Here is a 21161-nt window from a genome sequence, read left to right as displayed (position 1 = left end):
AGGACCCGCAGGTCTTGGACCCGACCCGATCCGAACCCGAAACCCGACGGGTACCCAAATTAATAATGTAAATTAAATAAAATGAATCTAGGGGGAATCGAAGACGGGTTATTTGTCTACAGAGCAAAGGGGTTAGCCATTAGGAGACAATCAATTATTGATCAATTTCGCATAGTTTAGTATATATACACATTTTAATATAATAAAAACACAAATTTTAAATAAAATGTCAAATATTTTCGGATATATTAATATTTTCAGATGTTTTTTTGTATTTTTAGGTATTTTTCCCGAACCGAACTCGACCCGAACCCGACCCAGAACCGAACCGATAAATTCTAATTACCCGAATGGATCCAACTATATAAGACCCGACCCGACCCGGACCCGGTACGACCCGAACCGACCCGGAACCGAAAATTTGAAATTACCCTATCGGATCCTAAACTCGTAGACCCGAAAGACCCGGACCCGAAAAGACCCGGCCCGAACCCGACCCGACGACCCGAATGCCCAGGCTACTTGTACCTATATACATTAGTTTATAATAATTTTTTTGAACAACTAATTTATAATAAATTAAAATACATTTTTACGTTCATTTTAAATTTCAATCGATATTATTTTCTAAAAATTAATGAAATATGAATGTTCCAAGTTATTGATTTATTAAAGTCTTTTTTTTTTAACTCTCTGAAGCTTATTTTCTGCAAATTTAAAACCTATCTACTAGCCATGTATCTCAACAATGTATCCCACAATATATTCTAATGTGAATGAAGTTCAGTTTTTTTGGCTCTGCTTATATATGCTTCTTTTCTAGCTTTGTCAAAACATTCATGAAAATGCATCCAAGGAATACAAATGGTTATTTGCATCCGACCACCGTGGCATGTGCATTCAACACTGGCATCTCTGAGCACAGTTAGAGAAGAATCTCTCTGCATCCCTTTGATAAATTGAATATACATGTTTTTTTTTACAAAAAAGTTTTGAGTTCCATTCGACCGAAATCAAATAATCCAAGTGTATAAGCTAAAGAAGAAACTCACTGTAGCGTACAGAGAAAAAGTTACACTATATTGTATAAGCTAAGAAAATTCTCAAGTGCAACCAGAGAAAAGGAAAATTCTGTAACAGAAAAAAAAAACTGGAAACTGAAAAAAAAAAAATCACCATTGAGATGCAAATATGCGCTCTGGAGTGGGTCTGAAGCAGTACTACTGCAAAATGAGATTTTAGGTTGCAGAGCTGAATGACGAACTTATGCATTCAGATATTGGTGTACGACAATCTGTTGATGACTTCTTGTCCAAGCAATACGGCGATACACTTGTGACCCTGCAAAACCAACAGTGAAGAGAGCTTAGGTCAAGAAACAAACAGTTAATTGGTTTTATTCAGTAAAGAAGAACACGGTCGTGTGTACGTACCTTTCTTTGCGTTTCTCTAAGAACCTAGCCAGAGATGCTTTGCGAGCCTGAGGCAAAGCCACTGCATAAGAAACAGAACGAGATTGAAACCATCATCCATAAAAATAGTAGTAAAGCTTAGAAGAAATTAGCATCAGATAATATATAAGACTTCATTTTTACCTGTTTGAGGCTTTACAGTAGAAGCATTAGTTTGATTGTTGTGGTATGTTGCTGATGTAAAGCCTCTTGCTCCGAGTACAGTTGTGCTACTTCCAGCTTCAGGGCTAAGATAAGAGACTGTAGGCATGAAGCTAGGAGGCATAGCTGAAGAATCAACAGAGGCACGAGCATGATGGACGACTTGTTGATGATGCGTTTGAGGTGGTGAGAAGGCTTGAGGCATAGAGGAACCGTTCCCAGCTAGCAACATTATCGCCTTGGCCTGTGATAAAGGAATGATACTATTAAACAACCATAACAGATAAGAGACGCATATATGGGAGAGAGTTACCTTGTCAGGAGATATGTCATCATAAACACAAACTGAACCGGCATAAAAGATGGTCAACTGAGCTGGTGATCCTATTGGCTTGGAAGAAGATCTGGCAAAAGAAGTTATGCGTCAGCAATTCTATCTATGACCAACAAAATAAACCAGATAGAAGCAGTGGGTACCTAATATCAGTTGTCCCTACAATGGAACCTGGAGCAGGAAGGACTGAGATTGGAGGTGCCATGATAGGGACTCCTGCATAAGGTTGTGAGTTTATCCCATTGCTCATGAAGCTTTTTCCTCCTGGTGCATAATGAGACTGGAGACCCGGCCTGGCCATGGAAACTGAGATAGATTCTTGCTGTTGATTACAATTAGGGAACATCCTGGCTCCCTATGAAAGCAACAAGTAAGCGGATAAGAAATCAGATGCTTAGCTAAAACTAGAAATGAAATCAGTATATAACCAAGACTAGAATCAGAAACTAGCTTCCATAAACTACAAACAAAATAGGGTTAACATAGATCTTGATGACAAGTACCTGTACAGAACTGTAAGGAGTGTTCCGGTTAGAATCATATACATCTGCTGCTGCTGATGATGGCATGAAGGAACCAGAGTGTGGGAGATGATGATAGTTTCCAGGCTTTCTATGTCTGTCATCTTGAGATGCCCTGAAAGATAGAAACTGAGAAGAAGCAGCAGAGCCTTTCTTTGAGAATGACCAATTCATTCCTCTGTTCGGAGCTACAAAAAAAAAAAAAAAAAAAAAAACTACATCAGTTTTAAATTCAGACATAGAGTGGTAACTGTAAACTATAAATGTCTTCAAGATCTTACATAACCAACAGACGATTAATTCAACACCAAATCCAAAAGAAAAGACCAAGTAAAGGAATCTGATACTGCAATTATCTGATACTGTTTACAATATAATTATAATTAAATAATTGTAAATTATAATTAGTTATAATTTTTTAAAAAACTAATACTGTTTACAAATTCAACGAGGCAACAAAACCACCTTAGAAACCATGTCTAATTAAAAAAACATTTATCCAAAGTCATCGTACGAAAACTAGTATATTTTAATCATTTTATTAGTTGAAAATTAAGGAGAGATTCAACTTTAACTCCACACAGCACATGATGATGCACTACTTTTATGGAATGGCACGTTTTTTGGCTTATAAGAAAACAAAGTGGACACAATATTTATTCCTCGTGGTGAGAAAAATATCCAATTCTCATTGTACCTTCAATTAGTATTTTAACGCCACTTTCACTTAATAAACACACTAATCAATACTTAATCATATAAGTACAACTCAAACTTTGTTTGTATAATTAATCTTCTACGCCACTATTTTAATATTATTTGTGTACCCCTCTATTCAACCACTCTTTTCCAACATTTTACGTATTCGTTTCTGAAAAAAAAGAAACTAATTAATTAACTACACCTTTTATCTCAATTATTAGTCTCTTTAAAAAAAAGCAAGCTTGAGATTTGTTCTGGTTCTAAAACATGTGGTTAAACAGTTTTTCGGTTTTAAAAGAAAACTCTAAAAACCGGTCTAAAAATAATACTAATTTCCTAAAATACAAAAGCTCCCAAGTTCAATTACCCGAGGAGGCAAATGAAAGTATTATCCTATAAGGGAGAAACTGACAATAAAGTTCCCGACCAAACAACAAAATCAGGTTTTGCAATAAAATCTCAACCTAGTACTAACTCCTAACGCCATAATTGATCAAGGAATCACAATAAATCGACGAGATTTAAAATCAACCAAGGGGAAAGATATTAACCTGAATCTCTGGAGCTTTCGCTTGTTTCCTCCTTCACAGTGATCGGAGAATTTTTCGAACCAAGCCCAAGAAAATCTCTCTCCATGTTATATAAAGCCACGATAACTCGATCTCAAAACCTCTAGCGCTTATAAAACGCTGGAATCAACCAAATATCTACCTGAAAGAAAAAACGATTAAAACGTCGCTGGAAAAGGGAACAGAGGAGAGGATTTTCTCTTTATGCAAGTTTGGGAAAAAAAAATGAAAAAACGTGTTAACAACACAAACCGCGTTTCCTCTTTTTAACCATCGCGCATGAGAGACATGTGAACAGCACTATTTATTTATTTTTGCACCTTTTTCTTTTAATTAATTAAAGTAAAACAAAATAAAGGGAAAAGATTCCCTTTTCTCCGCTGCTATTGGTGCAAAAGGCAGCTGCAGGTTGGTCCGGTTACGTCACCGGATATAGGCGGTCAAAAAGCACGTGCATCGTCGTGCAGTGCGATTTATTCGTGTGGCGTTTCTTTTGGCGGTTCGACACGTGGTTGGGCACGTGCATTATTTAATTACGCGCGTCACTAGCTGCCAGTCAAATGATTCACGAGATGCGAAGCGGCAGTTTTAGTTAATTTTACTTTTCATTTTTTACCTATTCTAAATTACAAGTACATAGACCAAGGGTGTGACCGTATGTACTAACTAGGACATCTCCAACTAAAACATATTTTATCTCTATAATTTTCACAATATAGAGTAATTTTATTATAAAATAAATTTTCATTTAATGGTTTATTCTATTATAGAATTATTCTATTTTCTATTTTATAATTACTCAATTATAGAATATTTTTGTGAGAATTATAGAAGAAAAAATAGATTTAAGTTTTAGAGTAAAATTTTACTCTCGATTTGACATTTACGTTCCAACTTTTCTTCACCAGTCAAGTGAAAATGAAAATAAAAGAATAATGTCTTAGTTTTGATTAACTATCTCACAACTAAAATAAAGAGGAAACGAGAGTAACATATTTTTCTTTTTTTCCTTTTTTTCTTTTTTTCACCTAGTTATGTCATTTGTTTACCAATCACATCCTAAAAGGAGTAAATGTTTTTTCACCTGATTGGAGAAATTTCATAATAAATAAGAGTAATTGATTTGTTTCTTTGATTATTTATTCTATAAATAACATAAAGTCACGAATCACAATCTAAGAGCATCCTCATCCAAAAAAATCTAAAAATGAGTATCAAAAATGATAAATGTTACTTTTTAAATAAAACATAATTATCTAACTAAAATTTAATACCAATTGCACATATGACTGGTAAACATGGAGTAAACAAGAGTAAAATAAAGAAATGGAAAACATGGAGTAAACAAGAGTAAACAAGCGTCGTCCTCTCCACTCCTCTCCTCCATATTCTCTCCATAAGTTTCCATGGAATTCAAAATCGAAGCTCCTCCGCCATTGTCGTCGGAAAACCAAAGTATCTCCTGCGCTCTTGCTGTCGAATCTACTTCTCTGGCTCTGTCGTCGGCCTTGTCAACGACCATAACCTCTGCTTCGTCGTCGACAACTTCGTTGGCTTTGACGGTCGCAAGCACTAAAGCCCTTGAAGTCGTCAACACACAGGCTATGACGTCTTCGTTTGCGTTGTTGGATACGAGTCTTGCTTCTTCCACGACTTCATCAACGGTTTCTCCAGCCTTGATAAACATGATCTCAGAGCCTGAAAGCTCCATTGCCTCAGACAGTGATATCATTCAAGTCTCTTCTCATCAAGATGACTGTATTAATGTTCCTCACAATCAATATGTGTCTCCGGAAAATAGAATGCAAGCACCAGCTAAATTTGTCCCCACCTTGGGAGCTTGGGCAAAACCACTACTCTTTCAACCTCCTGCTACCCCCCTGAACCTAGCACCCCTCGTGATTATGACCCTGCAATTGTTGGGAATCAGTTAGCTTCTCTATGGTCGTCTCTGAATGATGAGATCTTAAATAAAAAACCAAAGAGCAGCCGCCAATCTCGTACTCTCCAGCTTCCTATTGAGAAGCTTCCACCTCCGGAGTTAAAAGCTGATGGTAAAATCAGATTTCCGTGGGCTGCGAGATTGAGCCCTCAATCGAGGAATCTATATCGTGCGGCCACTCCGACATACAGACTTGATGGTACGCCACATATCTCTATTCCTTCGAAGGTGTTGAAGCTTGGTCCTGAAAATAAGGATGAGTATATCATAGGCAAGTTCCATAGGTGTACTCTACCACCTGGTGTCTGGTCCATGCAGTGGCTAATCGCATTTGGGGAAGAAGCTGTAAAATAAGCTGCAAGAAGATTGGTGAGTCGACCTACATGTTTCATATTCCTCATGAGCCTACTCGTCATTGGGTAATTCAGAGAGGGATATGGCATATCGATGACTGCTTGCTTTTCGTCTTGCCATGGACTCCAGAAGACTCTTTTAAAATGACGGAAATCTCCACACTTCCACTCTAGGTCAACCTAAAGAACATTCCAGATTGTTGTTACTCTTGTTTGGGGATAAGTCATGTGGCATCAGGCCTTGGTGAACCCATCCTTACCCACAAACCTCAACTCGATCCTACCACAATGGGTGAAGCAAAGGTATTAGTTGAGATGGAGCTTGATAAAGATTTCCCCAAAATTATTGCACTTGATGATAAACAAGGTAGTATATTTCTTGTTGAGGTTGAATACACATGGATACCATCTAAGTGTGAAAGATGTGGAAATCTTGGCCACAAAGAAAAGCGGTGCCTTCTGACCTCTAAGCCGGAAAATTTGCAGCAGCAAGAAACAAAAGATGATCGCTCTGACATACATGTGGTGGATATTGATGTTATTCTCCAACAAAGGGATTCAATGACTGCAAAATCATCACCAAATGCCAACCCAACAACTCCAAAGGTTAATGCTAATCTCCATATCTCTACTGCAGAACTTGATGCTCCTGTGACTCAAGGTACTCAGGGTTCAGAGGATAATGATATTGTCGAGCCCAGTCATCAACTACTAGTAGCTGATCATGGCGCTTCTGCGCATCACTCTTATCGTTCAGACTTTGACCAAGGAACATGCAACACATTATCTGGATCTCTATCACCTTCTTCTCATTTACAACATGAGAAGCCCGCTAATATGCTAAACGCAATTACCCCTCCTTCCACATTAGTAGATTTACACTCTACTCTTATTAACGCACAGATTATGGAGTACTCTCCATCAAACATTACCAACAACGTGGCCCTGGGATCATCCGGTGTTAGTGCCTTTACCGCATCACCTTTTCACTGTGCATTTGAGAGTCCTTCTCATTTTGCAGTGCTTGGAGATGATGTTGATGAAGTTGAAATTGATCCTTCTTCACAGTTCAGCTTAATAAGAGGTGGCAGGGAATCAAAGGCTCCTATCAAATACCATAATATGGAATGGTAGACGGTCCGAGGGAGAGGTAAGCGAGGTCGCCGTGGCCGAGGTTCCTCTCACTAGGTTATGGTTTCATACCATTACTGGTCTATCTTCTCTACCCATTCCTTTGTTGCATTGGTTTGGGGAAAAATTGCTCATGAGACTTGTCTCGTGTAAACTTTTTCAAATTGTAAGACTTTCGGTCTTAGCTTGTAACCGTTTATAATTTAATATGAAAGCCCTTTTTCAAAAAAAAAAAAAAATGGAAATCAGAGGGAAAATAAAAATGAGAATGAGAGTAAAATAGAGTAAAGCCATGTTCCTTGTTAGGTCGTGGCGATAGCGACTTGCGACTTTATAAAGAAAAGAAAATAAAACGGAAAGAAGAAGAAAAGTGGAAGAAATCATTGTTTCTATATCGCATCTAATAGAGAGAAAGGAGGAACACTGACACTATTTAATTTGGCGACACAAATATCACCGATTCCGTCAATAAATCTGACGCTGTATTTTCTGATTTTTACACCGGTTACCAGTCGAACACAAATTGATTAACAATTTTCAGTCGTTTCTGTCAGCCGCTACGATCGACTAACAAACATGGCTTAAATGTATTTTCTCTTGTTTGAGTTAGTGCAAAAATGTATATGTTTTTCTTTTCTTTTTTCAAAATAGTGATCAGAGGAAACAGGAGGAAAAGATGTTTCACTTGATTGACTAGAAATGGATTAATTGAGCAGAAGAAAACATTTACTCCACTTCATTAACGCTAGCAATATTTTTCACTCAGAACCATAGTATACTAGCCGTTAGTAGAAATTTGTTAGTTTAGATACTTTTACCTTCTCTCACCTACTATCACTACAAGAAAAATGAGTTTTAATAACAGACCAGAATAGCATTTTTTACAGTTGTGCTATAGTTGATATTCCTCTTACTTTTAGATAGCGTTTGCATAGCCGTTTCTAGAAATTTGTTAGTTTAGATACTTTTACCTTCTCTCACCTACTACCACTACAAGAAAAATGAGTTTTAATAACAGACCGGAATAGCATTTTTTACAGTTGTGCTATAGTTGATATTCCTCTTACTTTTAGATAGCGTTTACATTAGCTGGTCCGATTTTAATTCTGCAAATAATTTTTGGAAACAAAGTATACATAGCAGTTTTAGTTTTAAAACGCTATACAAAACTAAAGCGGAAAAATAATTGATTTTTTCTTTCATTCTTCTTTCACTTTTCCTCTTTCTCTATTTTATTTGCCTCTAAAAATCTTAAACCCTAAACCCCAAAACCAAAATTTTAGTCACAACCCCTAAACTCTAAACAAAAACTTTAAATTCTAATATTTTAATATCAAATCTTAAATTTAACTTCAGATCTTAAACAGAAATTCAAAATTAATATTTTCAAAAATTAGTCTTTTTTTTTGATCAATTCAAAAATTAATCTTAAACCAAAAATCAATACCTCAAACCTTCAACCTTCAAACCCTATAATCAAACCGTTATTCTAATCTCCAAACTTAAAAACTAATCTTAAACTAATCATATACCCTAAACTTTAACTAAAAATCTTTGAACTTTAAACTTTTCAATATTTTAACTTCAATTCTAAAGTTTAAAATCTTAAATCTAAACCAAAACACTATGTTTGTACTTTGCATAAATGCATTTTAAATTTATTTATATATATATATATACTTTACATAAATGTCTTTTTATAAAAATAATTATAAAATGAAATCTAGTCATTTTATTAAAGTTATATATCATTATATTTCATACCCTAATTCTCAAACTCCATATCCTAATCATAGTCTAAACCTTATAAAATTGATTCATAACTTAAAAATTTATAAAATTTTCAATCTTTTTTTTTAATCTTTACCTCCAAACAATAACTACATTAGTTATATATTTTATTTTTTGGTCGAAATTATATATAAATTATTATTATATGAAAAAAACAGTTTTCTAATGAGTTAATTTTAGACCATTGATTGATTTCAATCCAAATGCCACAAATTAATGTTTTATTTATTTATTTTCTTCTTTTTTATTGATCAATCTCTCAAACACAAGGATAGCAATCGTGACCATTGATTATTTTTTGATCCTATGGCTAGCAATCACATGTCTCACATCTCTCTCTTTGTCACGACATCTCTTAGTTTTTTTATTATGTCTATTGAAAGACTATTTTATTCTAATTTTTAGCATTTATTGTTTTTTATCAACTAAAAAAATCATAAACATATTTATATTAATCTCAAAATTAATTAATACTAATCCACACACTCAACAAAAATTTATATAGTGACCTAAATTGATTTTTGAACATACCTAAATTGATCTCTCAGCAGCAAAATTTACTTATTTTTATATAACTTATTTTATAATCATTCATATAATATAAAAATAAAATATAAGTGTAAATTAATTTGTAAATACATTATTTACATAGATTTTCATATAAGTTACATCTTAACGTGAATCCATGATAAATGTGACAAGTACACGATATATAACACTAATTTTTAAAACATCATATAGAAAATTTATCATAAAAATAAAAAATAATTTTTATACAGATATACAGATCATATTCTAAAAAAATATGGCTAATGCAATTGATAGTTCAAAAATAAGATAAAATTATTGCATGTCGAAATATCATATTAAATATTTTTTAATATAAGTAAATTTTGAAAATATATAACATTATTTATAAAAAAGGAAATAATTATTGATAAAATAAAAATAAATATTTGTACGAACGCATAGATCAAATTATTCATACAAAGTAAATATTTATTTATAGAAAAATATGGTGCGGATGTACTAAATAAACTTTGGTGAGTATTACTAAAACAGAATCATTGTTAACATTTACCTTTACAATTCCTTGGAATATTACATTTGTATCACTCGATCTATTTTAAATATAAATCAAATTCTATAACAATAATTACTTCTAAGCAATTTTTAAAGAAAAACTACTTCTAAGCGTACATAGCCTCTCATTTTAATTCCTGAATATTAGTGATCCATTGTTTTTTTTTCTTTTTTTGACGAAAAGCTTGGGATCCATTATTTTCAATGGCTAAACTGTCGACTGTCTAATTCCAGAGTGTATGCAGCCCAATAATTAAAGTTATAGTGTTTGAAAACATTAATATTAACATTATATTTTCATGAATATTATTTCCATGACAAAAACTAATAAGAATTTGAACAATAATGATATTATAAGAAAATAAAAGTAAATAGAATATGTTTGATCAATGTTTTAAACACCATCCATACATTGAACCAAACTACTTTTAAATCATTGGTTATTCATGGATGAATGGGTCAATAGTTTCTTAATATACAGTATATATATATTATCAATATTAAAAATTCAAAAACATGTTTTAAAATCTATTTTTTATTTCACATATAAATACAGTTTAAATAATTTTTATAACAAGTTGAGTTTACAACATATGATAAAATACAATAATATCAAAATAATATTTATTCAAATATCTAATTCATACATTAATTTTTTTTTAAAATAATAGTTTAAATCAAATTAAATTATATGTTGGTTATCCATCAGTTAAACCTGTAATTTTGGTTTTAGAGGTTTTTATGAGTTTTATCGTATTTTTAATTGTGATACATATTTCTTAAAACTTAAACCAAATTATATATAGAATTAATAGGTCTACCATTTTACTAGGGTCCAAATTGGGTTTAAAATTGCTTAAATAGATATAATTCTTTTTTATTATGTATAGATAGAATTATTACATATTTTTTATTACATATTAATAAACATTTGTAACATTATTAATGAAATTTTACATTATAAAATATTCTACATTTTGAAAGTGGAGATCAGATAGTTTATTCTAGTAGAGATGGAAACAGTTGGTTCACTCGCGAAATGAAGCACGTGAGTTGTAATGTTCATTGTTTTAGGGATTTCCTAACTCTCTTTTTTCCTAACTTTTAAAAAATAAGAGTTTAATTATTATTAGCACTTTCGTGCACGTTCCCCCTTGACCAAGAAAAAACATTTACATGTTAAATTTTATTTCGAAAAAGAAAACTATATATCGTCTGTATTCTATTATACAGTAAGAACGAATAGTTTAATACACCCATGTGATTATGTCACTACTCAAATATTATATCACTTTAAAATCATTAAATTTTTTGTCAGGGTACTTCAATGATTTTAAATTTTATATACTATTCTCTTGCGATTAAATAATAATATATACTTTGCTTAAACTATACTTGTATTAATGTAAATATTGGTACAAAAACAAAATGTTTTTATTGAAAATAATACTAAACGATTCGTTGACATCGTGTTGTTGAGTAGTTTATAGATGCATGTGGTGTGGTTCTGGTGAGGAAATTACGTCATTTCCTGCATCACTTTCTTGTTAATTTAGTAGAGATTACAAACGTTTTGAAATGTTTTATACAGTAAGAAGTAGGGCTGGGCAAAAAATCCGAACCCGAAAAACCGAACCAAACCTGATCCAAAAAAGTAGCACCAAACCCAAACCAAAATTGATTAAATATCTGAATGGGTTCAAAATTTTGGTATTTAAAAAACCGAAACCGAACCCGATCCGAACCGAAGTATTGTGGGTACCCGAATGTATCCGAAATAAACTTATATACTTAAATATATACATTATTTTTTATATATAATGTATATTAAAAATATATAAGATACCTTTAAGTTTTCCAAAATACTCGAAAAATATATGCAAATAGTCAAAAGTAAATGTTTAAATAGCTAAAGTATACTGAAAACACCAAAAATAGTTAAATATCTATTGATTTTTTTATCCAAATATTCAAAGAAAACCAATTTATATGTTAAATTAAGATATTTTGACATATATGTTATGAAAATTTATATGTAATATATTATCTCTCTTATAGATTTTGAAAATGTAAAGTATATAATGGATTTTGAAAATTTAAAAACATTTTAAATGGGTTATCCGAACCCGAACCGAACCCGCAAAGATCCGAACCGAACCGAACCCGAACCGAAATTTAGAAATATCCGAATGGGGCTGAAATCTTTAACCCCGAAAACCCGAATGGAGTGAACCGAAACCCGAATGGGTACCCAAACGCCCAGCCCTAGTAAGAAGCTTTATAAAAATGGAAAGTTGGAAAGCAGGTCAAGCACACAACAAGTCGCCGATCTCTCCCACGATAACATCGTTAAAGCATCATTAACCCGCGTGGTTAGTGCGTTGCTTAACATTAAGTGTAATTAAAAAATAGGAAAAGAGAAAACACGGCGCTTAATGAAACCACGCTGCTTAGTATGCACGTGTCAAGAAATGAGAGGGGGGGGGAGTTTCGGTTACGCGTGAAACTAAACTTGGTTTTCTCTCTCTCTCTCTCTCTCTCTCTCTCTCTCTCTCTCTCTCTCTCTCTCGCTCTCTCTCTCTCTCTCTCTCTCTCTCTCTCTCTCTCTCTCTCTCTCTCTCTCTCTCTCTCTCTCTCTCTCTCTCTCTCTCTCTCTCTCTCTCTCTCTCTCTCTCTCTCTCTCTCTCTCGAATCCTCTCTCCCGACGAAAGGCGAATCGATTTCGTCTCGGTGGCTCTGTTATCGTCGGTGACGTCTCCCTCGGTGGTTCCGCGTCGACGATCAAGATGGTGGTTCTCCTAGAAGGCGACGGACCTCTCGCGACGCTGGCTCTCCTCTCATCTCCAGGTAAGCGTTTCTTGTGATCTTCGATTTTGCATGTGTTTGGATTTTGAATCCTATTGTTCTGATCGGCCGTTTTTTGTTTGTTATATGTTGGTTAGGTGTATTGGTGGCGAGGGAGCTCTCTCTCGGTGGATATGAAGCCTTCCTTCTACCTCGTCGATTAGGTGTATCGGTGGCGACATACCTCTCCTCGACGACGATGGAGCTCTCTCTCGGCGAAGGTAAAGCTTCTGTTTTGTATTGAGATAGATTCATCAAATATGATTCGATTTGTTCTGTATTGAGATGGATGAAAATAGATTTGTTTGTAACTAGGATTCATCAAATAGTTACAACTAGGATTCGGTTTAAGGATTCATCAAACAATAGTTACTTTCACCTAGGATTTGTTTCAATTAAGATGGAAGGATCAAAGCTTAGTTTATTTCTATTTGTTTTCGCTCTTTGGATATTTGATTCGTTTCTGTGTGTTTGTGTCTTAATGCGAGGATGGAGGCTACAAGACGAAGCAACAGATTCAAAGCAGAGGAGTACATTTTGTCTTCGCGAGACAGGTAAATATCTTCTTATAATGACTTCATTGAAAGCTTTAGGTTGAGTTAGTAATTGAAAGCTTTAGGTTGAGATACATAGTTAATATTTTTTCTTACTGAACTACATTTTGGTTGAGATACATAGTTAATGTTTTCTGAAGTGTAATAAATGGTTTCTTTAGCGGTAGAATAGGGTTGTGTGATAAATAGAAGTGATGGTTAGCTAGAAACCGTAATTGATGCCTTGCTTTAAGTCTGTGATTAAGATTTTTTCAACATCTTTGTGGTTAATGAGTTAGATAAATGTCTAGTCCATTTGTTTGTGCGAGTGATGAATGCATCTCTCATATCTCTCTATTAAACTCGCCTTCTTCTCATCTGACTCTCGCAAACCGAATCCATCTCTCTTATCTTCCATCTCTCTTTTCCATCTCTCTTATCTTCCATCTCTCTATTACTTCAGACATATTCAAAAATGGATTCCAATCCATTTTTGAATTTAAATTTCGTTGAATCTTCCCCCATTCCTTTATTTGGCACGCAAGCCACACAAGATGCAAACTTCGAGCAACACAGTCCAGCGCAGCGTAAAGAACGGAGGGTTTGGACAGCAACAGATGATCTGGTCATCATCAGCGCTTGGTTAAACACCAGCAAAGATGCTATTGTTGCGAACGAACAGAAGTGTGGGGCCTTCTGGAAGAGAATAGCAGACTACATGGCTGCTAGTCCGAAGCTTGTAGGCATTGAAAAAAGAGAGCAACTGCACTGCAAGAATCGGTGGCACAAGATCAATGATCAAGACTGCAAGTTCTGCGGAGCATATGAAACCGCAACAAGAGCCAAAACTTCGGGCCAAAATGACAATGATGTTCTCAAATAAGCTCACATTATCTACTTCAACAGATATAACAAAAAGTTCAGTCTGGAACACGCCTGGAAGGAGCTTCGCTATGACCAGAAGTGGTGTCTTATATCTACGGACAAAACCGGTAAAAAGAGAAAAGGTGAGGACGATGTTGAGTCCTCAACATCTCACGCAACTGACAATGTGAGTGGTCAATCAGTTGATGTAATGGAGCGGCCCCCTGGTGTTAAGGCTGCCAAGCGCCGCGGTAAAAAGCCATTGGAAGAGGACAAGGAGGTACAGGGCTTTCAGCGTATGTGGGAGGTTAAAGAAGAGGATTGGTGTAGGAAAGAAAAGCAAGCCAAGATAGGTCTACTTGACCGTCTACTGGCTAAAACAGAACCACTCGCTGACTATGAAGAAACGCTAAAGAAGAAGCTCATTGCTGAGTTGTTCTGAACTTAGTCAGTTCTTATTTGCTCTATGTTTCATGCTAGTCTCGTTGTTGTTTCATGTTCTTATTTGCTCTCTGTTTCATGTTCTTGTTTGCTCTTTGTTTCATGTTTCTGAATGTTGTTTGTTTCATATTAATGTACTTGTTATGTTTAAGTAATGAGAATGCTCTTCTGTTTCATATTATTGTTACTTTCAGGAGCAATGGGAGCGGAATGGGAGGAGGAAATGCTTGTGTCTACTCGTTTGTGTCAAGGGTCTGTTGTATCTTTGTGTCACGGGTCTTGTATTTTTGTGTCACGGGTCATTTGTATTGTTGTGTGTCACGAGTCTTGTATTTTTGTGTCACGAGTGTGTCAAGTCTTGTATGTGTCACGAGTCTTGTATCTTTCTTATCTTGTATGTGTCAAGTTTTGTATGTGTCTATATAATTTTGCATAACAACTGAAACCAAATTCACAATCTATCTCTCTTCTAAAATCCACAATTCTTTCTCTCTTCCAACTATTTCTCTCTTCCAACTATTTGCCCACTTATATGGCATCTTCTTCTAATAACAATTTTGAAAAAGTAACCGACGAAAGTTTTGATCAACGTTTTGATCAATATTTTGATCAATTTTTTGATCAATGTTTTGATCAACGTCTTGATCAACGTTTCGATCAATATTTCGATCAAGCTCTCGAGAATGTTGCCATTAATAATGGTAATGAAGGAAAAAAACCAACATCAGAAAAAAATACAATATATTTAAAGAAATCGTGAAGAAGGCGATCTACGCTTGTGGAATGATTATTTCAGCGAAACTGCAACATACCAAGGTCATCTATTCCGACGACGTTTTAGAATGAACAAACCATTGTTCATGCATATCGTTGATCGACTCTCCAATGAAGTTGAATTCTTTCGACAAAAGAGAGATGCTCTCGGAAGGCTTAGTCTCTCTCCACTACAAAAGTGTACAGCAGCCATTCGTCTCTTGGCATATGGTAGTGCTGCTGATACTGTCGACAAATACCTCCGCCTCGCTGAAAGTACAAGTCGGTCATGTTTGGAAAATTTTGTTGAAGGAATAATTCAATTGTTCGGCGATGAGTATCTAAGAAGACCAACAAAAGCTGATCTTCAACGCCTACTTTATATTGGAGAGCATTGTGGATTTCCCGGATTGATAGGAAGCATCGACTGTATGCATTGGGAGTGGAAGAATTGTCCCACCACTTGGAAAGGACAATATTCTCGAGGTTCGGATAAACCAACAATCGTTTTAGAGGCAGTTGCTTCATATGATCTCTGGATATGACATGCATTTTTTGGATCTCCAGGTACCTTTAATGATATCAATGTTCTTGATCGTTCACCTGTTTTTGATGACTTAATACACGGTCAAGTTCCGCAAGTCACTTACTCCGTTAATGGAAGAGAGTATCATTTAACTTAATATCTCACCGATGGTATTTACCCGAAATGGGCAACTTTTATCCAATCTATTCCACTACCACAAAGTCCGCAAGCAGTTTTATTTGCTCAACGTCAAGAAGCTGTCCGAAAAGATGTCGAGCGTGCTTTTGGAGTCCTGCAAGCTCGCTTTGCCATTGTTAAAAATCCAACACTTTTTGGGATAAAGTTAAGGTTGGGAAGATTATGAAAGCATGTATCATACTCCATAATATGATAGTAGAAAACGAACGAGATGATGTGGTGTGGGTAAACGAACGAGGTGGATACATTCGGTATGATATTTCAGGGTTCCAAGATGGAGAAAGTTTACATGTCGATCTCAACTTTTCTACAAATATAGATTCAATGATCTCCGATATGATTCCTACTGAAACTACAATTCGTGATATACAAATGCATCAATAACTGAAAGATGATTTGGTTTAACATATATGGCATAAATTTGGATATGAAGGAGACAACAACTGATCTCGGGATCAGATTTCAAATTATTCTCGTTTATTTACTAATGTTTTTTTTATGTTTTTATTTCAATCTATGTTTTAATTGTTATCTTTTAATATTTTCATATAATAAGTAAATTTTATCTTAAATAAATCAATATTTAATTTTTTTAAATACCCTTAAATAAGCAACTACCATTGGAGGACATTAAATTAGAAGTTACAATATAATTGCTTAACACTCATTTATTGTTAAAAAATCATTAAACACCCCCATCAGAATGGTTGGGTTAATGATGCTCTTATGGGGAAATGTAGCACACGTTATTTTTTCCAGCCTTTATTAGTTATTTATTTTTATCGATATTGATATCAAAATATTAATTTGATATGAAAGTACCACGATGCAATTCTGTAAACACACAACATTCCATATAGATAATAGGATCATATCAAAAGTGGGCCTACGGAGAGAAGATTGATGTTATCAAAAGATGCCATAAGCGTATCTTTCACGCTATGCTCCGCATTGAACATCAAACGATAGAGAGATGCTGAATACATGGAACATGTTTCAACGTTGAATATGATCGTTCTTAACCCTGAGATATGGTAACTTTCATTAGGTTTCCAGCTTGGCAAGCTTCTCATTTTAGCAAACTCGGTGTTTTTAACTATTTCAAACGTAAATCAATTAAAACTATGGCTGTAACTGGATGTTAATAAAAGAATAAGTGGAATTAAAGGAATGATAATTGGTGGAATCCAAAGGAATGGAATTAGTATTCCATTTGTTCCAGAACTATTTTTACGTGGAATGATTTTTCAAAAGAGTGTTGGATTTTTTTTTGAATGGAAATGAATAATATGGAATGGGATGGAATACTCATTCCTTTTTTTCATTGCAACTGGTGAATATTTTGTATAATGAAAATGAATTAAGCATTCAGGAAGTTTATATTCCAAAAAAATGCATTCCAGTTGCACTCTATATTATACAACATATAATAAGCGAAAAATTAAATATATGTGTTGCCAGTTTGCAACAGAAAACGTGTATTTACCAATGCAATCACGGTGGAATGTATTTATGCATGCAATCTCTTAGTTTCTCATACGCCTCCACGAGATCTCTTAGTTTCTCATACGCCTCCACGAGAACAACTATGGCTAATGCCAAAGGCCAAGGAGCCAAATAAAAGGCCACAAGAATTAAAGGACTAAGGTGTTATAGCACACAGCCTCAAACCCTCGAGAAGTAAATTCTGAATCAGTAAACGTACAACACTAGTTATCCATGGAACCATAGGAAATCGATGCTACCAAGCCTCTTTTCGGCCTCGATCGTATTCAGCTTCATGCCGTTGGAATTGCGGTATTCCATGGAGTTAAAAGCCTTTTTTAGAAGGAAAAAAATAACGCTTGTTAGATGAACAAAATAGACCCGACCCATCATAGTATAAGATAGCCCAATTGTCTGAATCAAATATAGAGGCTTAATTAAATTTCAACGGTTGATAAGAAAATGATTTGTATCATATGATAATGAAATTTTAGTTTATATTAATCAAAGTCAAAATCTAAACCCATCAATATCGAAGAGAATTTTTCATTAATTAGTATTTAAATACATAAAACCTTACGCCAAATCTCTGTCGTAACCCGATTTGATTGACTTTTTCTGTCGTAGTCATTAAAAATATCTTTCGAAGTTGGATTGTGTATTGTAGACTTGTAGTGTCGTGATTTGGTTTGAATTAGCAGAATCGAGAAATGGTATTCAAGAACAAGCTATTCTTCTCATCAAAGACATCCGAATCTTCGAGCCACGATAGTTCCAATAGTTCCATATCTTTTGGCTCCAACTCTCCCATACGATCAGACACAAAGAAGTCTGAAACTGCTTCAAAGGATGAAACCCTGGCCCCTAACCCGATCTCCGCTGGTGGTTTCGTCGGTATGTCCTCATATACAAATAACATCTTCATTTGGTTTGGTGGGAGATACGATGTTCAGTTAAATGTAATTCGATTAAGAAAACGCATTGAGAGTTTCTCTAATATGATACATAGAGACTAATGTTCGTTCTTGTTATGAGCATGTTCGCATGTAAGATATAATATAAATATGCCTGTCTTAAGGATGAGCATCTGTGTTGTTAAGAATTCTAGCTTATCACCACCTTAAGCACATACTGTTCTGAATTGTATCTTGATATTTTATGTCACACAGTGGTGGAGGTAGAATAAATTTTATGGGGGTCATAATAATTTCTTTTGATATAATATATACAATTACGGTATATAATTTTATAATTATTGATAAAACAAAATAAATAAAATAGTGGGCATTTGGAAGATTGAACACATATGCACAGGGGTCAAACACTAATGTCACATGTTGATTCTTCTTATTTCTCAAGTTTTCTTATGATTGTACTCCGCAGGCAGCTCCGGACGATCTGGCCCTAGGAAGAGGTTTCCTAGTGACATCAAAAGTTTTTCTCATGAGCTGAACTCAAAAGGTGTACATCCCTTTACATTGTTGAAGCCTTGTAGGTCCAACAACGTGGAGGTATTAATTTATTCTAGAGTCTTCTATTTCTACTAATCCTTCTGTGAGTTTTGCCGTATGCAGGATCTAATAGTCTGTCGTTTCCAGGAAATATTGGATCTAATTCTTGCAAAATTTGATAAAGCAAAGGAAGAAGTAAACTCTGACCTTGCGGTATTTGCTGCGGACCTGGTGGGAGTTCTTGAGAAAAATGCAGAAAGCCATCCTGAGTGGGAGGAGACATTTGAAGATTTGTTAATTTTGGCTCGCAGTTGTGCTATGACTACTCCTGGAGATTTCTGGCTTCACTGTGAAGGCATAGTTAAAGATTTAGATGATAGACGTCAAGAGCTTCCTCCGGGCGTTCTCAAACACCTTCATACTCGGATGCTCTTTATACTTACCAGATGTACGAGATTGCTTCAGTTTTATAAGAGTTGGGGAGAAGTGGAACAAGTTGAAGAATAAAAATGGTTATGAGTGTGTGACAAGTTTCTGCATTTGAACACGTTGAATAAGTCTCCTTGCATCTTAGGAGTTCAAAAATAATTTGATCGAGTCTGTTTGGGTGTTTTTTTAAATTCGTTTCATGATCTATCTAAGAGATCATTGTATTTGTGATTCAATAAAGAAAAAACACTTTCAGTAATTTGTCGAGTTCTCAATCTTCAAAAGCAATAAGTGGTGTTAAAGCCTGATACAGGAGTGAAAAGATGACTATTGGACTATGTTGATGGAAAATCAAGGATCAATCGGTCTGAAAGAAAAATGTTATCCTCACAGGTGCACAAAGATCCGAACTATAGCAGATCTGTTCTTTTGTAACTATATTTGAGATCAATTATAAAGTATATATTAGCTTGCTAACCTTGTTTTTTTTTGTACATAACATCTATCAGTGCACACTAATTCGCATTGATGAAATATACATTTATAATGCATACCATGAGGTCCTATTACCATTCCATAGTAACTTGTGGATTATCGTCCCCTATAAAGATATGTTTCTAACGATTTCTGAAATTTGAGCTGAGAAAGTGATCATACCTGAAATCCAAGAAATTTGTTACTTCATACATCACTTTAGCCCAATGGGCTTAATCAAATATATACAAGATTTATGAATTTTCCCCAATTTATTAATAAACTTTTCATAATGATATCTTATTTATGTTTACTTAACTTTTCTCGTTAGAAATATATAAATCAATCAAAAAATTTCAGATCAAACTGGAAATTTTATGGGGAATTTTTCATATTTACCATATTGTTACTACCATTATTCATGTTTACCATCACTAAAAATACATTTTCAAAAATATATTCTTCCGTAAGAGTCAAAAAACTATTATACCATTGTTACATATGTATATATATAATAAATAAATATTTAAATAAACAAAAATTCATAATTCAAAAACTATATTTTTTAGAATTTTAAAATTATTATTCGAAAACTATAAAAAGTTATTTATTTATTTATTTTTATTATTTTAAATAACTACATGTATATATTTATTTATAAAACAAGGGTATAAGAATATCTTGCTTCTTTAATAATTTTTTAAAAAGAAAAATACCTTTTAATGAAACTAAATATGACTAATAGTAACAATGATGTGGTAAAAGTTAAATTTTCCTAAAAATCTACATGAACTGGTACAAAAGTTTTTTCTAACAAAACCCATAATTGTATTATTAGAAGGCATTCAAAAATAAAATGATTAAGTGTTTTTCATATACTCCACATTTTATATATTGTATATTACAATTACTTTTATTTATTGTAAATTGTTTTTATTGAAAGATAACTTGAAATTTTTGTCATAAAAATGTTGTAGTTTTGGTGGATATTTAATTCGTTTTTAGAAAAATTCAAATTCAAAATATGAAAAAATTCAAATTCAAAATATGAAAAAGTGGTTTGTGGTGTTGGGAAATGATTTGCAGGTAATGAAACCAAAACTGCACCTAATATACAAACAAAA

At 34.0% G+C, this 21161-nt stretch overlaps 3 protein-coding genes across 3 annotated transcripts; 2 read left to right on the top strand and 1 right to left on the bottom strand.

Annotated features, from left to right (window-relative positions):
- Positions 1-916: 916 nt before the first annotated feature.
- LOC108856824 (protein TIFY 6B) lies at positions 917-3979 on the bottom strand. The gene is made up of 7 exons (XM_018630718.2): positions 3722-3979; positions 2451-2656; positions 2091-2302; positions 1927-2017; positions 1596-1857; positions 1434-1494; positions 917-1341 (listed from the first exon to the last, which is right to left on the bottom strand). Exons 1-7 carry the CDS (start codon positions 3804-3806, stop codon positions 1239-1241), a joined length of 1020 nt encoding a protein of 339 aa, XP_018486220.1. The 5' UTR covers positions 3807-3979; the 3' UTR covers positions 917-1238.
- A 9912-nt stretch (positions 3980-13891) lies between these two features.
- LOC108858083 (glutathione S-transferase T3-like) lies at positions 13892-14722 on the top strand. The gene is made up of 2 exons (XM_018632062.1): positions 13892-14226; positions 14323-14722. Exons 1-2 carry the CDS (start codon positions 13892-13894, stop codon positions 14720-14722), a joined length of 735 nt encoding a protein of 244 aa, XP_018487564.1.
- Positions 14723-18323: 3601 nt separating this feature from the next.
- LOC108860952 (probable serine/threonine protein kinase IREH1) lies at positions 18324-19821 on the top strand. The gene is made up of 3 exons (XM_018634787.2): positions 18324-18577; positions 19067-19194; positions 19282-19821. Exons 1-3 carry the CDS (start codon positions 18394-18396, stop codon positions 19639-19641), a joined length of 672 nt encoding a protein of 223 aa, XP_018490289.1. The 5' UTR covers positions 18324-18393; the 3' UTR covers positions 19642-19821.
- Positions 19822-21161: the final 1340 nt, after the last annotated feature.

The sequence above is a fragment of the Raphanus sativus genome, chromosome 5 (genome assembly GCF_000801105.2).
Source record: "Raphanus sativus cultivar WK10039 chromosome 5, ASM80110v3, whole genome shotgun sequence".
Lineage (NCBI taxonomy): Eukaryota > Viridiplantae > Streptophyta > Magnoliopsida > Brassicales > Brassicaceae > Raphanus > Raphanus sativus.
The sequence above is the reverse complement of the archived record's forward strand: the minus strand, read 5'-3'. Positions and strand labels throughout refer to the sequence as shown.